At 37.9% G+C, this 17,622-nt stretch overlaps 2 protein-coding genes across 5 annotated transcripts; one reads left to right on the top strand and one right to left on the bottom strand.

The window, feature by feature from the left end:
* The first annotated feature begins 2,929 nt into the window (after positions 1–2,929).
* On the top strand, positions 2,930–17,088 carry LOC120002759 (bifunctional dihydrofolate reductase-thymidylate synthase-like). 4 transcript variants are annotated; one of them, XM_038851563.1, is made up of 13 exons: positions 2,930–2,995; positions 11,392–11,457; positions 12,162–12,676; positions 12,753–13,152; positions 13,260–13,304; positions 13,534–13,599; positions 14,485–14,546; positions 14,636–14,710; positions 14,809–14,974; positions 15,069–15,192; positions 15,859–15,965; positions 16,128–16,308; positions 16,805–17,088. In XM_038851563.1, the coding sequence occupies exons 3-12, from the start codon at positions 12,249–12,251 to the stop codon at positions 16,236–16,238; spliced, it is 1,584 nt and encodes a 527-aa protein (XP_038707491.1). In that variant the 5' UTR covers positions 2,930–2,995; positions 11,392–11,457; positions 12,162–12,248; the 3' UTR covers positions 16,239–16,308; positions 16,805–17,088. The 4 variants fall into 4 exon arrangements, with proteins under 4 accessions (XP_038707491.1, XP_038707490.1, XP_038707488.1 ...); XM_038851562.1 differs by lacking the exon at positions 2,930–2,995 and adding an exon at positions 11,163–11,232; XM_038851560.1 differs by lacking the exon at positions 2,930–2,995 and adding an exon at positions 11,271–11,311.
* LOC120002649 lies at positions 6,880–10,015 on the bottom strand. Its single transcript, XM_038851410.1, has 8 exons — positions 9,455–10,015; positions 9,231–9,377; positions 8,903–9,160; positions 8,491–8,799; positions 7,738–8,235; positions 7,560–7,655; positions 7,105–7,478; positions 6,880–7,021 (listed from the first exon to the last, which is right to left on the bottom strand). Exons 1-8 carry the CDS (start codon positions 10,013–10,015, stop codon positions 6,880–6,882), a joined length of 2,385 nt encoding a protein of 794 aa, XP_038707338.1.
* Positions 17,089–17,622: the final 534 nt, after the last annotated feature.

The raw sequence follows: 17,622 nt of genomic DNA, 5'->3' as shown, positions 1-17,622 counted from the left end.
AACAAAATCACTCCCATCAATGACATATGCTGTTGGATTGCTACGAGTGTTGGTGTTCTTTGTGGACGGACGCCCTCTAGTGTTGGTCTTCACAGTCGGTTCTCTCAGAGGGTTTCTTGCTCTGAGGTCAATGACATTTGTGATTGACCCGATCTCTCAGAGGTCTTGTGCTTCTTGCGTGCATTATATATGGTTCTGATGGTGCTCACGTTGTTCGGATCTCGCTTTTTCAACTCCGCCAATATGTCCCGTGACTTGGCATTTTGTGCAGACATGTCAACCATAATTTGAATTTCAGATTCAGAAAGCCGACGGGGGTATGGATGTCCTTCCATATATAATGCAAGATCATGATTATGCTCCGCACACACCACCTCCAACATCCTATCATCGTCTAGCTTCATTTTCCTCCCTCTGAATTTGAACGGACATTCTATTTTTTTGGTGCCAGTCTGTTTCATTGAGGGTTTCTTGCTCTGGTAATTGCCACCGCGATCACATTTGAATTGTAATCTGTGTTTTTAACCGAACCCATCAATATTTTATCTATAAATGATGATGATATATCCCAATTTGTGTCCGGTTTGTTGAACCCACTAGATCATCGATTGTCGCGATTTGAACACCTGATAATGTATTAGTTCTTATTAGAAATTTACAAATATTCGTTCAACATAACAAAAGAGCTCATATTTTGATTGATTAAAGCATTATACCATATCAGTTTCAAATTCACATCTATCGTTAACTTTGATATTATCGACCATCTCGTCCGCATGTTCGTCTTCTTGCTTTATTTCGGCTGAGATAAAATCACCCTACGAACAATATAATTTCCAATGAGTATTTGTAAAAAAACAACAATATAATTTACATCAGTATATGTATTTACCTGTTCACTTGAACAACTTGACAAGTGGTAGTCGAAAATATCACTCAAGTAATCCATATCCACAATAGGTTCACTCTCTTTTTATCTCAAAGACAGACTACTTTGAGGCTCTTTCTCGTTTTTCTCTCACACACTGTTGCTATCTCTTACAGCTTCTTAAAATATTCTGCGAACTCTTCTTAATTTATAGATTTCTTACGTATTGCTTGCATTGGCTTTGTCAAACAAAGATTTTAACCAGGACAGAGAATATATTCTGTATTGGCGTGTACATGCAGACATATATGTGTACACATGTACAGACAGGGAATATATTCTCTGCCTTAGAGACAGAGAATATACAATGGATACCCATATATAATTGATAGATAAATAGATAGATATATATATATATATATATATATATATGTTAGCATGACATGACTAAAAGGGGTCTAAGATATAGGGGGTTTTAATAGTGCTATATATATATATATATATATATATATATATGTTAGCATGACATGACTAAAAGGGGTCTAAGATATAGGGGGTTTTAATAGTGCTACCCGCTATGAAAATGTATTGATTTGACAAATGAAGTAGGGAATAAAGGTATCAAGGGTGGGTCACTAGCAAGAAAAAAGAGAGGAGAAAATGTGGATATTATCAAGGTTGTTGACAATTTGTCCATGCAATAGTTGCCTAGATGTTATGCATATTAAAAAGATATAGGTATCAAGACTCATAGATTTGCTTGCGGCTAAACACGTTGGCCCAACTTATTCTGTGTCAAGTGTAAAATTTCCGTGCATACGAGTCTAACAATATGAGTTTAAGCCTATATCAAATGTCCAAAGAATACGTTTGTATGCAATCGTTTTCGATTATAAAAAAAATCATAGATTTGATTAACATGGGAATCCACCCAATAAACAACTCACCATGAACCACCTTTTATTATTGCCAACTTTATAATTTGTAAAGAATTATGCATTTGGGTTGGTGTCATGTATATGATTGAATATATGCTTAATTATAAGGATAATGTTTGGATACCCTCAAAAAGTGACCTTAAAAGACCTCTCATTTATGTGGAGTGTTGGATGTGAAGTGTGTCCTGCATATTTGTTTTTAATCTATGACTATTTTAATGTCACGTAGATTTTGAGGACTTTTGAGGATCTCTAGCATTGTCCTAATTATAAATAAAGAATAACAAACAATTCTTTCAACTTCAATATTCCTTCAAAGTTCAAACCCTACAACACAGGCAATAACATGCTTGACAAAGATTCACTTGGATAGAAATGGACTTGAACAAGATTATGATCCCTTTTGGTATTGTCCAAGACTCCAAATGTGGACCAAACATTTCCCAATCTTTTATGAAGCATTTGAAGAATCTTAAGATTAAGAAGTTTCATTTTAAATGAAATCGCTAAATGATTCACTAGTCGAATGGAGTTGGAGTTTACAATTCTTTTAACTAGAACCGGGTATATTTCTTCCCAAAATAATGTTAAATCGTGATTATTTTTTATTTTTGTGCAAATGGCATATTTGGGTTTAAGAGTTAGGATTTATTGTTTAATATTTAGGTTTGAGAGTTTAGAATTTATGAATTTTTATGCGCGTGAGCTTGACGACATTTAGTTTATATCCATATTGAATGTTCAAATCGTTAATAAAACTTGTATAGTCTCGTTCTCAACTAAAAAATTTAGGATTTAGAATTTTTTTTTAAAAAAAATCTATTATATTCTATCATTATGAGTATCCAAAATACTAAATAACATATTTTCAACCATGATTTAATATGCTTTTTGAGAGGAATATAATCAAATTCTAACTAAAAGAATTATGACTCATCCACATGAAATGAACATTTTACTACTTTCGTTATATGGCATACACGTGTGGTAATGTTGGCTGGTGACACGTTGTTTAGTAAATTAAAGTAAAAATCAGGGGTATTTTCGGTAATCAGAAGAGTATCTACTATCTAATACTCACACGCACAGAGTAAAAATTAATTAATAAAGATTTCGTCTTCCACAGTGCTCGCTTCAACGGCACCCCGCGTCAATCGTGCTTTTGGATTTCTCGCGACGCGCGTCTCTGGTTTTTCTTCTTTCCATGCTGGGAATTTTGTAAAAATGACCTTCTCAAAAAGTCAAACCAGAGAAATGACTCATTTTTTTATAAACCGCAAAAATGACCTACCTTGTAATTTTTTGGACCCAAATACCTCTAATGTTGAAATATCCTTTCTTCCACTCACAATACCAGAATACACATAACCCTCTTAACAGCTATTTGTCATCATCTTATCTGCACTCGATCGGCTATTTCTCATCATCTTATTTGTTCTATAGAGCTCGAAAAAGCCAGATCAGGTTCGGGTTCTGAGTTATTTGTGATCTTCGTTATCGCAAGTCTGAAGAGAGGTTCGGTGGTTAACATTTCATATCACTTTTGACAAGCGAGTACATCTATATTCTGAGTAATTTTGTTCCATATGTTTCTCAAGTGCATGTGAAGTTCTGAACGAACACATTATCTACTCATAGCATCTGTGTAGTTAAGCATATTGAGTTTGTAGTCGAACAAATATATATGTAGTCGAGCATTTGTGTTTTTATGGTCGAGCATTTATGTTTTCATGGTCGAGCAAAGTTGTTTATGGTCGAGAATTTGTGTTTTTATGGTCGAACAAAGTTGTTTATGGTCGAGAATTTGTGTTTTATGGTCGAGTAAAGTTGTATTATGGTCGAGCATTTGTGTTTTTATGGTCGATCAAAGTTGTTTATGGTCGAGCAAAGTTGTTTTTGGTCGAGCAAAGTTGTTTATGGTCGAGCATTTGTGTTTTTATGGTCGAGCAAAGTTGTTTATGGTCGAGCATTTAAGTTTTTATGGTCGAGCAACTTATTATACTTTTTTTTTATGATTTTTTGTTATTTTCAGAAATGACATCTATTGATTTTGTGATCCTCTATGGTGGCCAATGGGAAATTTGTCGAGGGATTTGCAAATACAAAGGTGGGAAAAGCCAAGGTGTAATAGTGTCCGAAACAATTTCTTTTGCGGAATTTGTGGATTTGATATATGAGTTGATTGAAGTGGATCGTAGTGCTGGTGAATTGTTGATGAAATTTGCTTATAATACACATTTTGATATGGAACCGATGGTGCTAGGCAACGACCGTGACTTGCAATTCTTTCTTAGGCAAAATGATGATCCTCGAAGACCTGGAACTCCACTTTGTGTAACAATTCATCAGAGAGAGTTTGTTTCTCAAGATGTAAGTTTCATTCCTCCTCAGCGGGAACAATTTCATTCACAAGATGTGGGCTTTGTTCCTAATACGCAGCAGTCGCGACAGTGTGGCAGTGAATTACCTTTACATGTTGATTTTGACAACTATCCGATTAGTCCTCAAGCCGGATGCATGGGTTTTAATGAATGTGGTTTTAGTCGATACGATAAAGATAATGCAGATATTGATGATGGGGCTGATGACTATCAAGAAAATATTGAGGTTGATGACTTTCAAGTGGATAATAATGGGATTGAAAGTTCGGTACTTCATCGACACCCGCCTCCATGTGCGGGCGGTAACTTAGCGGATGGGCCTCCTAGCAACAATAACATTGGCTCAAATTCGCTTGGTACGTCGAACTTTGTTGGGAGTAATAGTAGCAATAGCTATTGGGGTGGTAAAGTTGCGATTGGGCAGATTTATTCAGATAAAAAAGAGTTACAAAAATATATTGCTATGTATGCTATGAGCAAGAACTTCCAATTTCGCGTTATTAAGTCGACCAAAACTCTTTTTATGATTCAATGTGCTGCTAAAGGGTGCGAGTGGCGTATGCGATCTATAAGAGTCAAGGATTCGGAGTTGTTTAAGGTGACGAGGCTTAATGACAATCACAAATGCTCTTTGGACTTTATTAATCGAAGTCATATGCAAGCATCAGGAAAGGTTATTGGAGAATGCATTAAGTCAAAATATAATGGTGTTGGTCGTATTTACCGACCAAAAGACATAATACAGGATGTGCGGCAGGAATTTGGTGTTAATATTAGCTATGATAAAGCTTGGAGGGCTAGGGAAGCTGCCTTGGAATCAGTGCGAGGAACGCCTGAAGATTCCTTTTCTTACTTGCCACACTATTGTTCCGAGTTAGAGAAGAATAATCCTGGTACGATAACTTATATAGAGTCCGATCACGAGAAAAGGTTTAAATATTTTTTCATGGCTCTCGGTGCTTCGTTAAGAGGATTTCGGAGTGCAATGCGACCTGTCATCGCCGTTGATGGTACTCACCTAAAGGGCAAGTACATGGGCACGCTCTTTGTTGCCGCTGCTCAAGATGGCAACAAGAAAATTTATCCAGTGGCTTTTGGGGTTGGAGATTCCGAGAATAATGCATCTTGGGAATGGTTTTTCGAGAAACTGCGAGTTGCACTTGCACTTGAAGATTTCTCGGAACTATCATTGATATCGGATAGGCATAAAAGTATTGAGAGAGGTGTTTCACTTGTATTTCCGGAATCTTATCATGGGCACTGCATGCACCATATCAAACAGAACATGAAGGCCAAAAAAATTGATGATGCCGTGTTTCCCATATATTTCAAGGCAGCAAAGGCTTACCGTATTTCAGATTTTGAACATCTAATGACACAGATCCGTGGTTTTGAAGGTGGCAAGGCATATAAATATCTAGAGGATGCCGGATTCGATAAGTGGTCTCGTGCACATTTTCCCGGATATAGGTACAGTATACTCACTACCAACATTGCAGAAAGTATGAATGCTGCACTACGTGATGTGCGGGGTCTTCCAATAACAACGTTGGTTGAGCAATTGAGATCCTTAATTCAAAGGTGGTTTCATGAGCGTCGTACAAAAGCGGCATCCATAACGTCCCAATTGTGCAAGAAGGTTGAGAAAAAAATGACAAAGCGGAATGAAAGGGCTTCACGTATGTTGGTTGAACCAATAAGTCATATCGAGTTCTATGTACGAGATGGCTTCGGAGATGGCGAGGTGAACTTTCATGACAGAACATGCACGTGCAGGAAGTTTCAAATGCAACAATTGCCGTGCGTTCATGCATTGGCTGCTTGCCGATTTAGAAATGTCACTGTACATTCTTTGTGTTCACGGTATTACACCAATGAAGCTATTATGGTGGCTTATGCAGAACCAATATACACAGTATCTCTTGAAAATCAACGCATAGCAAGCCGAGATAGAGTTTTATTGCCGCCAGATACAAGAAGATCGGGAGGGAGACCAAGAGAGCGAAGAATACCATCAGCTGGTGAAACAGTGGCAGTTAGACTTTGTGGACGATGTAAGCAACGTGGACATAATCGTCAAACTTGCAAGGAGCCAATATCGTTGCATCCAACATGAAGAATTTAATAATTTCTATGTAACATAATGTATTTTATATTTCTTGCTTTGATAATAAAAACTCCATATTTATGACTTCATTTTATTCACTTCTCAATAAGTATAAGTATGTAATTGTACAGGTTTGTGCGTGTTTTTTATTGAATAAGTTCGTGCATGTTAACTGGGCAGGTGTGAACAAATGCTTGACTAAGAAAATACATGCTCGACTAAAGAAAACAGATGCTCGACTACAGAACATCAATGCTCGACTAAAGAAAACAAATGCTCGACTACATAAAAATGCTCGACTATAGAAACAAATGCTCGACTAAAGATCATATGCTCGACTATAGAACATATAAGCTCGACTACTTTAAAAAATGCTCAACTAAAGAAAACAAATGATCGACTAAAGAAAACAAATGCTCGACTAAGACAATACATGCTCGACTACATAACATACATGCTCGACTAAGTAAATGTAAGCTCGACTACATTAAAATCAGACTTTTTCATATATTATTCACAAAAACTGGCAAAATATACATGCTCGACTGACAAAAAAAGTTGCTTGACCATGAATATAAAGCATATTTACATTAAAAATTCTCCACCCCATGCCTCCATAGTGAACTTTTTCCTGTAGAATACCATGTCCTCTTGAGTTATCAGACTAACTGGCATGCTTGCAGTTAATACTTCAATGAACTTGATGGTGAACATGCCACAATCTCCTCTGTCATAAAAAAATATGTTAATGTCCTAACTAACTCATGTAACATGGACTACAATTACACACAGAATTTGAACTTAACTTACCCATTATTTTGTTGAGGGCAGGATGGTACCCTTTTAAGTTTCCAGGGAGAGAGATTTTCATCATTTATCGCAGCTGCTCTTAATATGTATGGCATCATCAACTTCAAGGGCTGCATTAATTCATTAAATTTTGGAATTTTTGTGCAGCTTGTAAGTGAGTCATACACGTTAATCTGTCTTTCCCCCAAGATCATCTCTACAGCCACCCAATGTGCATTGTTGAAGTTGGCAGGGAAGTAAACGTAGTCTACGTTAGACCAAGACACAGATTTCACTGGACTTTCTCCTATTACATAGTCCAAAATCAGATTATCATTGTCCCAAGTACAATCCTTGCTTTCATTGAAAAGTATGAAAGCCTGCGTAACCCGGACCTGTTCAGTTTGTAATAGGTTAAAGTAGCTATTGATATACTTTACAAAAGTTATGGTCTAACTAGTTGGAAATATACTTACAAAGAAAAAACTGTCGAGCACTGCAGACTTCTTCTTAAAAACTTCAGGGTTATTGGCAATCCTTCTACGAATATGGTACATTGCCACATCAAGGTGCTACATAAAGATTATGAATATGTTAAAGAAATTTTCATCATATATCTTTTCAAAATAAAAATTTTCAGTACATAATAATTACCTTGTCCGATAACCAGGTTTCTGGTCTGATGGCATCCACAAACCAATTCTTGTCTACTTGACATGGCTCCCAACTTATCAACTTACTTTCAAGTGTATTGTCTTTCATAAAAGCAAGTAAATCGCGTGTCCATTCCTTTGGATACGCTCGCTTCAACTGTAATATTGGAGCGTCTGTCAATGGATTAACTGTCTCATTTTCCACCATAAGTTTCCTCCTCTTGAAGCTGGGGGAGGTAAATGGTGTTTTTGTTTGTGGTCCAGGCCTCTTCGCACGCTTATTCTTATTTCTGGTATACTTGCGTGTCCCACCTGGTGTAGCCGTGGGAAACTGAGACTCTCTAATCTCCTCCACTCCTTCAGAGTCCTTGTTTATCTTCTCTGGTGTAAACCGATGCTTTGAAAGCTCTAATAGTTCATCCACAGCTTCCAGCTCCATACTTGGCAACTCCGCATCATTTCTTCCAACTATAACCTCCTCATTCTCATCCTTTTCCTCCTTCTTCTCATTCTCCTTTATTTGAACTCCAGCTTTTTCCTTCTCCACCTCCTCCTCCTCCACCTCCTCCTCCTCCTCCTCCTCCTCCTTATTCTCATCCTTCTCCTCATTCTCTTTTACTTGAACTCCAACTTCTTCCTTCTCCACCTTCTCCTCCTCCACCTCCTCCTGCTCCTGCTCCTGCTCCTGCTCCGGCTCCTGCTCCTGCTCCGGCTCCGGCTCTGGCTCCGGCTCCTTCTCCTTATTCTCTTTTACTTGAACTACATCATCCTCCTTCTCCTCATTCTCCACCTTTTCCTCATTTTCCTCCACCTTATCCTCCTCCTCCTTCGTATCATTCTCCTTATTCTCCAACCCCTTGTTTTGAGGTTCAATCTCATCACTTAGAACCTCATCATCCACCTCCATGTTAGTTCCTATTCTAAATTCCACTACTGTCTTCATATTATCCTCCACAGACTGGAAAAATGCATCAAAATAAGTTGTAACCTCATTCCTCAACAACCTATTTATTTTTTTCTGCTCAATCAACAACTTCTCCATCCCAAATAACTTCTCAATAACCTGCACAATGAAAAAAATGTGAACAAATGAATTAATCTAAGAACAAAACAAAGAATTAATGTCCGACCAAAAAAAAAACATAAAAAACAAAGAATAAACTTACTCTTCCCATTGGATCATCCTCCCGCTCAATCTCAGGGTTGTGGCGATTATTGTCCTCATCTCCAAACAAATTCTCAAACGCATCCACCGCAACATTGCCCTCATCCGCTACATTGCTCTTCTTCTTTGAGCTCTTCTTCTTTGTCTTGGAGCTCCCCACAACATTGGTCGTCTCCTTTAACTTGGGGCTCCCAATACTACTCAAATATTCCTGCCCTAACTCTAAATCAGTAGGGACAAGCGTATCATGCACTTCTAGCTGTAACAAATAAGCATGGAAAACATTAATATATATATATATCATGCAATATATACCATGCAATATATACCTTTTTCATATCAAAAATATTGGAGACAATAGCATTAGATTCTGGAGTGGCAGTGCTGCTCCAGTTCAATATTCGGGGAAACCGGTTTTCTTCCCTCACATTTGCATAAGACATACCGATGCGCGGCACCGCTTCATAAAGCCATATCTGCAAACAACATTATTTTTCAAAGATATATTCACAACACAAAGCATAAACTTGTTTCAAAATAATTTAAGTACTACCTGAAGTACTAGCGGGAATCCATATATGCTGTACTTTTCCATCTTTGTCGATCTTTTTTTAAATTTTTCAGCACGACCTACCATGACAGATGCAAGAGACTTTGCAGTACGTGCGTAGCTCACAGATCCCCATGGATACTTATTAAATACATTAACATTATCAACCAATTGCAACCACTGAATATCTATGTTCCTACTACGCTCCCTAGGCAGTAAAACAGACTCCAAAAAATATACCAGAGCTAGCTTCAACACATCTTCTTCCTTTCCAGGTTCAGGATCACAACTCATGAAAACTTCATCTAACTTATTTCTACCAATGCTCTTATTTCCATCAAAATACAAGTCCCTAATCCTATGCATAGAAGTGTCAATCAAGCTAGACAGGGGAGGGACATCACCACATAACAAACCAGTGATAAGAGCAAATTCAGCAATAGAAAATGTTGCCCTCTTTCCAGCAAATTTGAACCTGAATAATATCACACCAGATTCTTCTTTAGCAGAGTTTACAACTTGTCGTAGTAAAGCTTGATGTACCAACTGGCCAGAGAAATTCATGTGCCCCACATCCAGAAACATGCCAAAGCATGTTCTCCTAAACATCTCCAGTTGATCCTCACTAAGCTTCCTTTTGATTTTGCTTATGGATTCAGATATATTTGAAAAAACACTAACCTTACCTGGGAAATGATTTTTCATTTCAATCATGTAATCCATTTCTTTGAAAAATTGTCTATCTGAAAAGAAATACAATAACCAAATTAATATTCACTTCAATCATCATACTCGACCAAAAAAACACATTTGCTCGACCACAAAAATAAATATGCTCGACCACAGTTTCATAAAATGCTCGACCACATCAAATTAACAACATTAAATGCTCGACTACAACAACAATGCTCGACTACAACAATTCTGCTATGCTCGACTAATGCTCGACCTACACAACAATTAAGCCCGACTACAACAATTATGCTATGCTCGACTACAAAGTTAAGAATACTGGAACACACATAATGCCCGACCCTAAATAAAACTGCTCAACTAATGCTCGACCTACACAACAATTAAGCTCGACTATAACAGTTATGCTATGCTCGACTACAAAGTTAAGAAAACTGGAACACTCATAATGCCCGACCGAAATAAAACTGCTCGACTAATGCTCGACCTACACAATAATTATGCTCGACTACAGAACATACATGCTCGACTACAAAGTTAAGAATACTGGAACACAGATAATGTCCGACCACCTGCATGCAAGCACCACCAAAAACCCAAGACTTCACCCACAATGTCACCCAATTAAACAGAGTTTCACCAAAAACCCAAGCCGGCCATAGGTATGTACCAAAATGCAAACCTTTTCATGTAATACCAAGTTAAAATCGAGTATATGTTAGGCAGAAAACTGAGCCAGTAAGATACTAACCTCAGAGGGGGAAAAATCTCTTATCTGTTGCCAAAAACTGATGATCGGAAGTTGTACGGTAATCGTCGAGCAGCCCGTCGAGCAAAATGAGTTTGAAAGAAGTGGGTTTTCGTGGGAAGGGGAAAAGCCAAAGGGTGGGTTATGTTTTCTAAGGATAATTTGGTCTTTGCAATATAAAACTAGGTCATTTTTGTGGTTTATAAAAAAGTGGGTCATTTCTCTGGTTTGACTTTTTGAGAGGGTCATTTTTACAAAATTCCCTTCCATGCTCTTTCCTTCCCTCTTAGTTTCTTTATTTTTAGTTTTCTTGCTTTCATCTCACAAAGCAAACAGCACGGTGAGTGAAAGTGATGGAAAGCAAGAGAAAGTGGTTTTAGCTCACTGTTTTTTCGCGCATTCTGTCTCAATCTCTATTTGTTCGTCTCTTTGACGACCGTAACCGAAAATCCTGTCACGTTTCTTCTTCAAAACCCTAACATTCTCTCTTTTGTTTCAGCTTTACTTCACTCTGGATTCTTATCGGTGTCGAAGATTCAAGATTTTGCGTTTTGGTCTCAGATCGGTTGGTTACTTACTCGTCTCTTGCGTTCTTTTAGTTTCTGTGGTCTTTAATTTTGTTCGATTAGCGACTGAGTTTTTGTTTAACTTTTTTTTGAGATAGGAGCGGATTAGTTTGTTCATTATTGTGATTCTATTTGACAGAATTGCTTAGAAATTGTGTCAAAATTGAGAGAATGCTTGTCTTTTTTTGTGTTGGAGTGGATGATTGGAGTCTCTCGACGGGTTGTAACGACTGCTTGAGGAGCTGATGATATCTCCCACATACCGATTGGTTCAGTCATGTAGGAATGGAAGGACGGAGGCAATTGAAAGAATGGAATTTATTTTACCGACTCTGCTAAGCTCATATGTATTATGCCGTTGAACAGGATGATTACTTACATGCTGCTCTTTGACTTCTGTAGATTCTCTGATTTATGTGCCAATTGTAACAATGTTGCTTTCCTTTTGCATCCTATGGTTTTTGGAAGAAAACTAGTTTGATGGGATTCATGGTGGTTCAAGTTTATTTTCAACTGTAATGCATTTAATTTTGGTAGTCTTCAGCTTTTGACTTTCATGGGGCTTTTTCGAAATTGCAGCGTTGTAGTTAGTTTTGTATTGAATTGCATTCAAAAAATTATGCTTTTTTGTACCTCAATGCTAATGGTGCATCTCCTTTGCGACTCTGGTGATTTTGACATCTATTTTCATGATGGTTTCTAGGTTCTGCGGCATTTACAAAGAAGTCGGCTGTGCGGTCGTCATTTTCAGACATCACCTTTAAAATTCTATCACACTTTTAATTCGATAATGTCGGGTGACTCCACCACAATCCTCTCCAATGGCAATGTTAATACACTCCCTGATCCACAGAGGACTTACCAAGTTGTTGTGGCCTCAACCAGAGATAGGGGTATTGGGAAGGATGGGAAACTGCCTTGGAGATTACCTTCTGATCTCAAATTTTTTAAGAATATAACCATGACTGCATCAGATTCTGGAAAAAAGAACGCTGTTATTATGGGTAGGAAAACATGGGAAAGCATTCCCCTTCAACATCGACCTCTGCCTGGTCGCCTTAATGTTGTTCTGACGCGTTCTGGAAGTTTCGATATTGCTACTGCTGAGAATGTTGTGATATGTGGAAGCTTTGCTTCGGCATTGGAATTGCTAGCTGCACCTCCATATTGTTTGTCCATTGAGAAAGTTTTTGTCATAGGAGGTGGCCAAATTCTAAGGTCTGTACTTGCTGCTCATTACTTTGCTTAGAATTTTTTTTTTCTTTTTTCTTTATTAATCCCTTTTTCTATACAGGGATGCTTTGAATGCGCCTCAATGTGATGCCATTCATGTTACTGAAATTCAGACAAACATCAATTGTGACACTTTTATTCCTACTATTGATTCCTCCGTATTTCAGCCCTGGTACTCATCCTTCCCTGTCTTGGAGAACGACATTCGGTATTGGTTTACAACTTATGTTCGTGTGAGGAGTTCTGCGGTCGAATCCTTTAGTCAGAACAATGATCTGACCTTTAATACTAACTCAGATTCTAGTAAGTTTGAGGTAAAGAAGTTCTCCTTCCTGCCCAAGATGATTTTTGACAGGCATGAGGAGTACTTGTATTTAAGCCTCGTGGAAGACATCATCTCAGAGGGCACTCTGAAGGACGATAGGACTGGAACTGGAACTTTATCAAAGTTTGGTTGCCAGGTAATAAAAAGCTTAGGTTGATTAGTGGCTTGTTCGTATTTCAGAAATGATATATTTTTCATATGCTGATGGTGTGCATTTGATCTCCCTTTCTATTTCCTTCACAGATGCGATTCAATTTACGCAGAACTTTTCCACTTATAACAACCAAGGTATGTGCAACTTTTTTCGCCTCTATATATATGTTCAACCTTTTCATATTGTTTGAACTAGTTTTTAAGTAGTCAGAGTGCATAATCGAATTTTTTATGTATCGCGTTGTATGTTATTAGCACTTTTAATCAGCTAGTGCGCCTTCTTTATCACAGGGCCAATTTGAGGGATATTTTAATGTTTTAGTTATTGATGTTGATGTACATTGTCATCATTTTTGGTCCACAGAAAGTGTTTTGGCGAGGTGTTGTTGAAGAACTATTGTGGTTCATTAGTGGCTCAACTAATGCCAAGGTAATGTTTGCTCTGTATATTTAGACAGTCGGGGGTACATACTTGTGATTTTTGATGAAATTCACTTCCCCCACTAAGATAACAAGATATGCAGCACCATGAAGGAATTTGTTTGTTGTGTGTTTTGATGACAAAAGTATGTGCAAAGAATCTAGGCTCATTGATAATGCTGTTCACAAGTGAATGAGGGGCACATTATTGGTGAATATGCACCACTAGCATTAAATTATTTTCCATATTTCTTTAGAATGTGGCATGAATTCTATAGTTCTCAGGTACAGGATCGATCTTGCTGGCTTACATTATCCCATTTGAGTAATGTCAATTTTATTTATTTTTCTAGTGTGGAGTCCATTCTGACGTATGCCTGTCCCCTATCTGATGGGCGTGGTGGTTAGGCAAAAATTTATTTCCTTAATATAATTTATTCAGTCAATTGAACATTCCCCCATGCAAAGGCTTGTCCCCTTCTTAACCTTTATAATTAATACGCCCCCTCATTAGTTGTTAGTAGAATGTATTATGTGCAGACAAAATGGCATAAATTTGGGGAGTACTATGCAGGAGAGCTGAAAAAAAGATTATCCTGATGCGTACAAAAACAAGTAAATGTGGGGAGTCGTATGTAGAAGAGCTGAAAAAAATATTATCCTGGTGCATACAAAATCCATTACTTTAGTTTAAGCTCCCGTGTCAAATTTTTTCGTAGAATATACTTTACTCAGGCAATATATAACCTCCTCTGTGCATATGGTAAACCGCGTGAAATGGTTGCATTTTCATAAGATGGCTGTATCACCCTCCAGATATTTCCTTATCTTTTTGGTTTTCTGCTGTAGTGGGATGAAAAAGGTTTTTATTTTAAATAGTTGCTATCAATAACAGGTCCTTCAGCAAAAGGGCATTCATATATGGGATGGCAATGCATCTAGAGACTACCTTGATAGGCAAGAAACTGGCTGTTTCTTTTCATGTCTTTAGCGCTCTAAATGCCACTGTCATGCTTTTCTAACTTATTTGTAACGAATGGTTTCAGTGTTGGGTTAACTGATAGGGAGGAGGGTGACCTAGGTCCTGTATATGGTTTCCAGTGGAGACACTTTGGTGCCAGGTTGCTAGATATATATATCTAACCACAAGCCTCCAGTTCATGTTTGTTGATAGATAATTTTCCAGATAGCCTTTTTGTTTACATCTTGCATTCTACAGGTACACTGACATGCATTCTGACTATACTGGCCAAGGATTTGACCAGTTATTAGATGTTATTGAGAAAATAAGAAACAAACCGGATGATCGGAGGATTATACTCTCGGCTTGGAATCCGTTGGATCTTAAATTGATGGCACTTCCTCCTTGCCACATGTTTGCGCAAGTTAGTATTGGCTTGTTGTAGTTGTGTTTATTCTGTTACTTTTGTTTAGTGATTTGTAAATCCTAACCTCTTCTTCATTATTTCGCTTTTCCAGTTCTACGTAGCCAATGGCGAATTATCATGTCAAATGTATCAGCGGTCTGCTGACATGGGTCTGGGTGTGCCTTTTAACATTGCGTCATATGCTCTCCTGACATGCATGATTGCTCATGTATGCGGTATGCTCCTCCAGAACAACCAACAATAAGTTTTATGCTGCAGTAGGGATGATAAGACTGAATTCCAGAAAGATGCATCAGCATTGCTATTAAGCCATTCAACCAATCCCTTCCCCAGGAGCCTTTTCAAGTTCTAGATGTTGCACCAGCTATTTTATGGTTTTCTGTGTTGACCGAGGGGCCCAATTTTCCTATTATTTCTTTCTTAGGAGTTAGGACATAGTTTGCGTTGGGAAAATGCATAGAATGAAGGACTAACTTTGGGTAGGAAATGAATATGTGTGCTCCTTGTCTCTTGCACGAGGTGCTAGGTTTGATTCCTCCATCTCTCAAAAATAATCGTATAACAACTTAAAAATAAAAATAAGAAAAGAGTGAAGTTGGCACTGAATACTCTTCATACTATGTTGTTTTACATTATGGTACTCTTTCTACCGTGATGGCACAAATTTCCCTAAAAGTCACTTTTGACGTGCAAATTGGTCAAGTATTAGAACTGTAAGAGTACCTTTAGCTCTAGAAAGTTGTGTAGACTGAGGAGGCAAAGGGATATCCTCCCACATGTATAGTTTTCCTATACTTGGATTAGTGTATTGACTTTTGATCTACTTGGAATTGTCATTTTGTGCTTCAGAAATTGTTTCAATTATCTATTATCATGTGCAGACCTCATTCCTGGTGATTTTATCCATGTAATGGGCGATACTCATGTCTATCGCACTCATGTCAGGCCTTTACAGGAGCAGCTTCAGAAACTTCCTAGGCCTTTTCCAGTATGTATAATACATGCGAAATATACTCCATTTTGATCAAGTCATGAACCCATTGCGAAGCCAACTTTTGGGTTGGGGACCATTTTTTTCCTGTGATCTTTCTTTTTCTTTCAGTTCTGCTTACATTTGCGCCATTTGACACTTAACTGTTGATCAATGCAGATTTTGAAAATCAATCCAGACAAGAAGAATATAGATTCTTTTGTGGCAGCTGATTTCAAACTTGTAGGATATGATCCTCATGAGAAAATCGAAATGAAGATGGCTGTATAGAGCTTTCATGAGTTCATTAGACTCAGAGACTCTGGTGACCGTCTCAGAACTATTTGCTCATAGTTTTAAGGCAAGTATATATGATACACACAGTTCCACAGATGATAATCTTATGTTTCTGAATGCTACTGCCCCTGTTTTGCCCCTGTTAAGTTTTGTGCGTTAATTTGTCTAGATAAATTTGCTTTATTGCCTGCATAATATTTATATATCTGGGGACATAAAAAGTCTGTGATATGTGTAGTGAAAACATTGAAATGCAGGTGCTTTCTGCCTTTCAATTCATATTGTTTTTAGTGTATAGACGTCACTATGTCTTAACCATGGAGGCATACCTCATAGGACTATCAAATGGTGCACTTGTAGGGTTTTGTGCTTTAATGTGTCTACTCAAGATACAATGTGGGATGTGGTATCCAAAGAAAAGGCGACGGTGGCTAATAATTAAAGAAACTCATCTTTCTTTATCCATCACGATTGCATTTCGAGTTTTATCAAGTCAGAATTATCTTTACACTGCTCTAGTTGTCAAGAATCTCTGAGACTTATTTTCTTGATGGTTTCAGGCTGTGCTTCTGGAGGCATAAATTGACTGGGCCTTATATACAAGTCAAAGAAAATTTGATGGTTGGATATAGTTTTTAGCTTTTGCTGATGGTTGTTGTGATCGTGAATCCTTTAGTTCGGCATACCTGAGGGTCTAAGGTGATTTAAGTAACCTTTTTATGTTCTTGATTTTGGACTACATTTTCTTCTCCTAAATGCCTCCCCTTTGTTAATTGCTGCAAACACTCCATCAATGCTATGAAACATCTAATTTTGGATCAAAGAATGTTTGTTTTTTGTTTAATTGTTTGTGTCATTGTTGAGTTTTTATTTCTTTTCTATTCCTTTTGGGCATAAAATTTCTGTGTTTGAACTCTTAATTGCTTTGCTGGAATGAAGATAAGGCGTGCCCGGGGTATCCAGTAGCCTGTAGTTAAATACTTAAAACAGAGTTTGTATCTCACTGATGGCTTGCTCCCTCCCCCGCGAAGGAGGCCTTCTTCGCCCTCTACTTAATAGGGAATCTGTCTTTCTGTTCAGGTGTAGGTAGTCCACATCTTCGCAGACATGTCTATTTCACCGAGCCTCTTTTCAAGACAGTACCCAGATCGTTATGTCTTTCGTGTAGGTCAAAACTTGCCCGATAAAGAATTTTGTTACCTCGGGACCGTTTTATGTCCGTCATTCACGAGGGCCTCAATCACCAGCTCCCTTATCATCAAATCATCAACTTCCTTGACCTTGCGACACTGGACAAGTGTTAGTCTCCATACATGGTTTTACGAATTTACGGAGACCTGTGGTTTTGATAAAGAATCACCCGACGAGTCCGGTCATT

This window comes from Tripterygium wilfordii, chromosome 7 (genome assembly GCF_013401445.1).
Source record: "Tripterygium wilfordii isolate XIE 37 chromosome 7, ASM1340144v1, whole genome shotgun sequence".
In the NCBI taxonomy this organism is placed as follows: domain Eukaryota; kingdom Viridiplantae; phylum Streptophyta; class Magnoliopsida; order Celastrales; family Celastraceae; genus Tripterygium; species Tripterygium wilfordii.
This window is presented reverse-complemented; position numbering and strand designations above follow the sequence as displayed.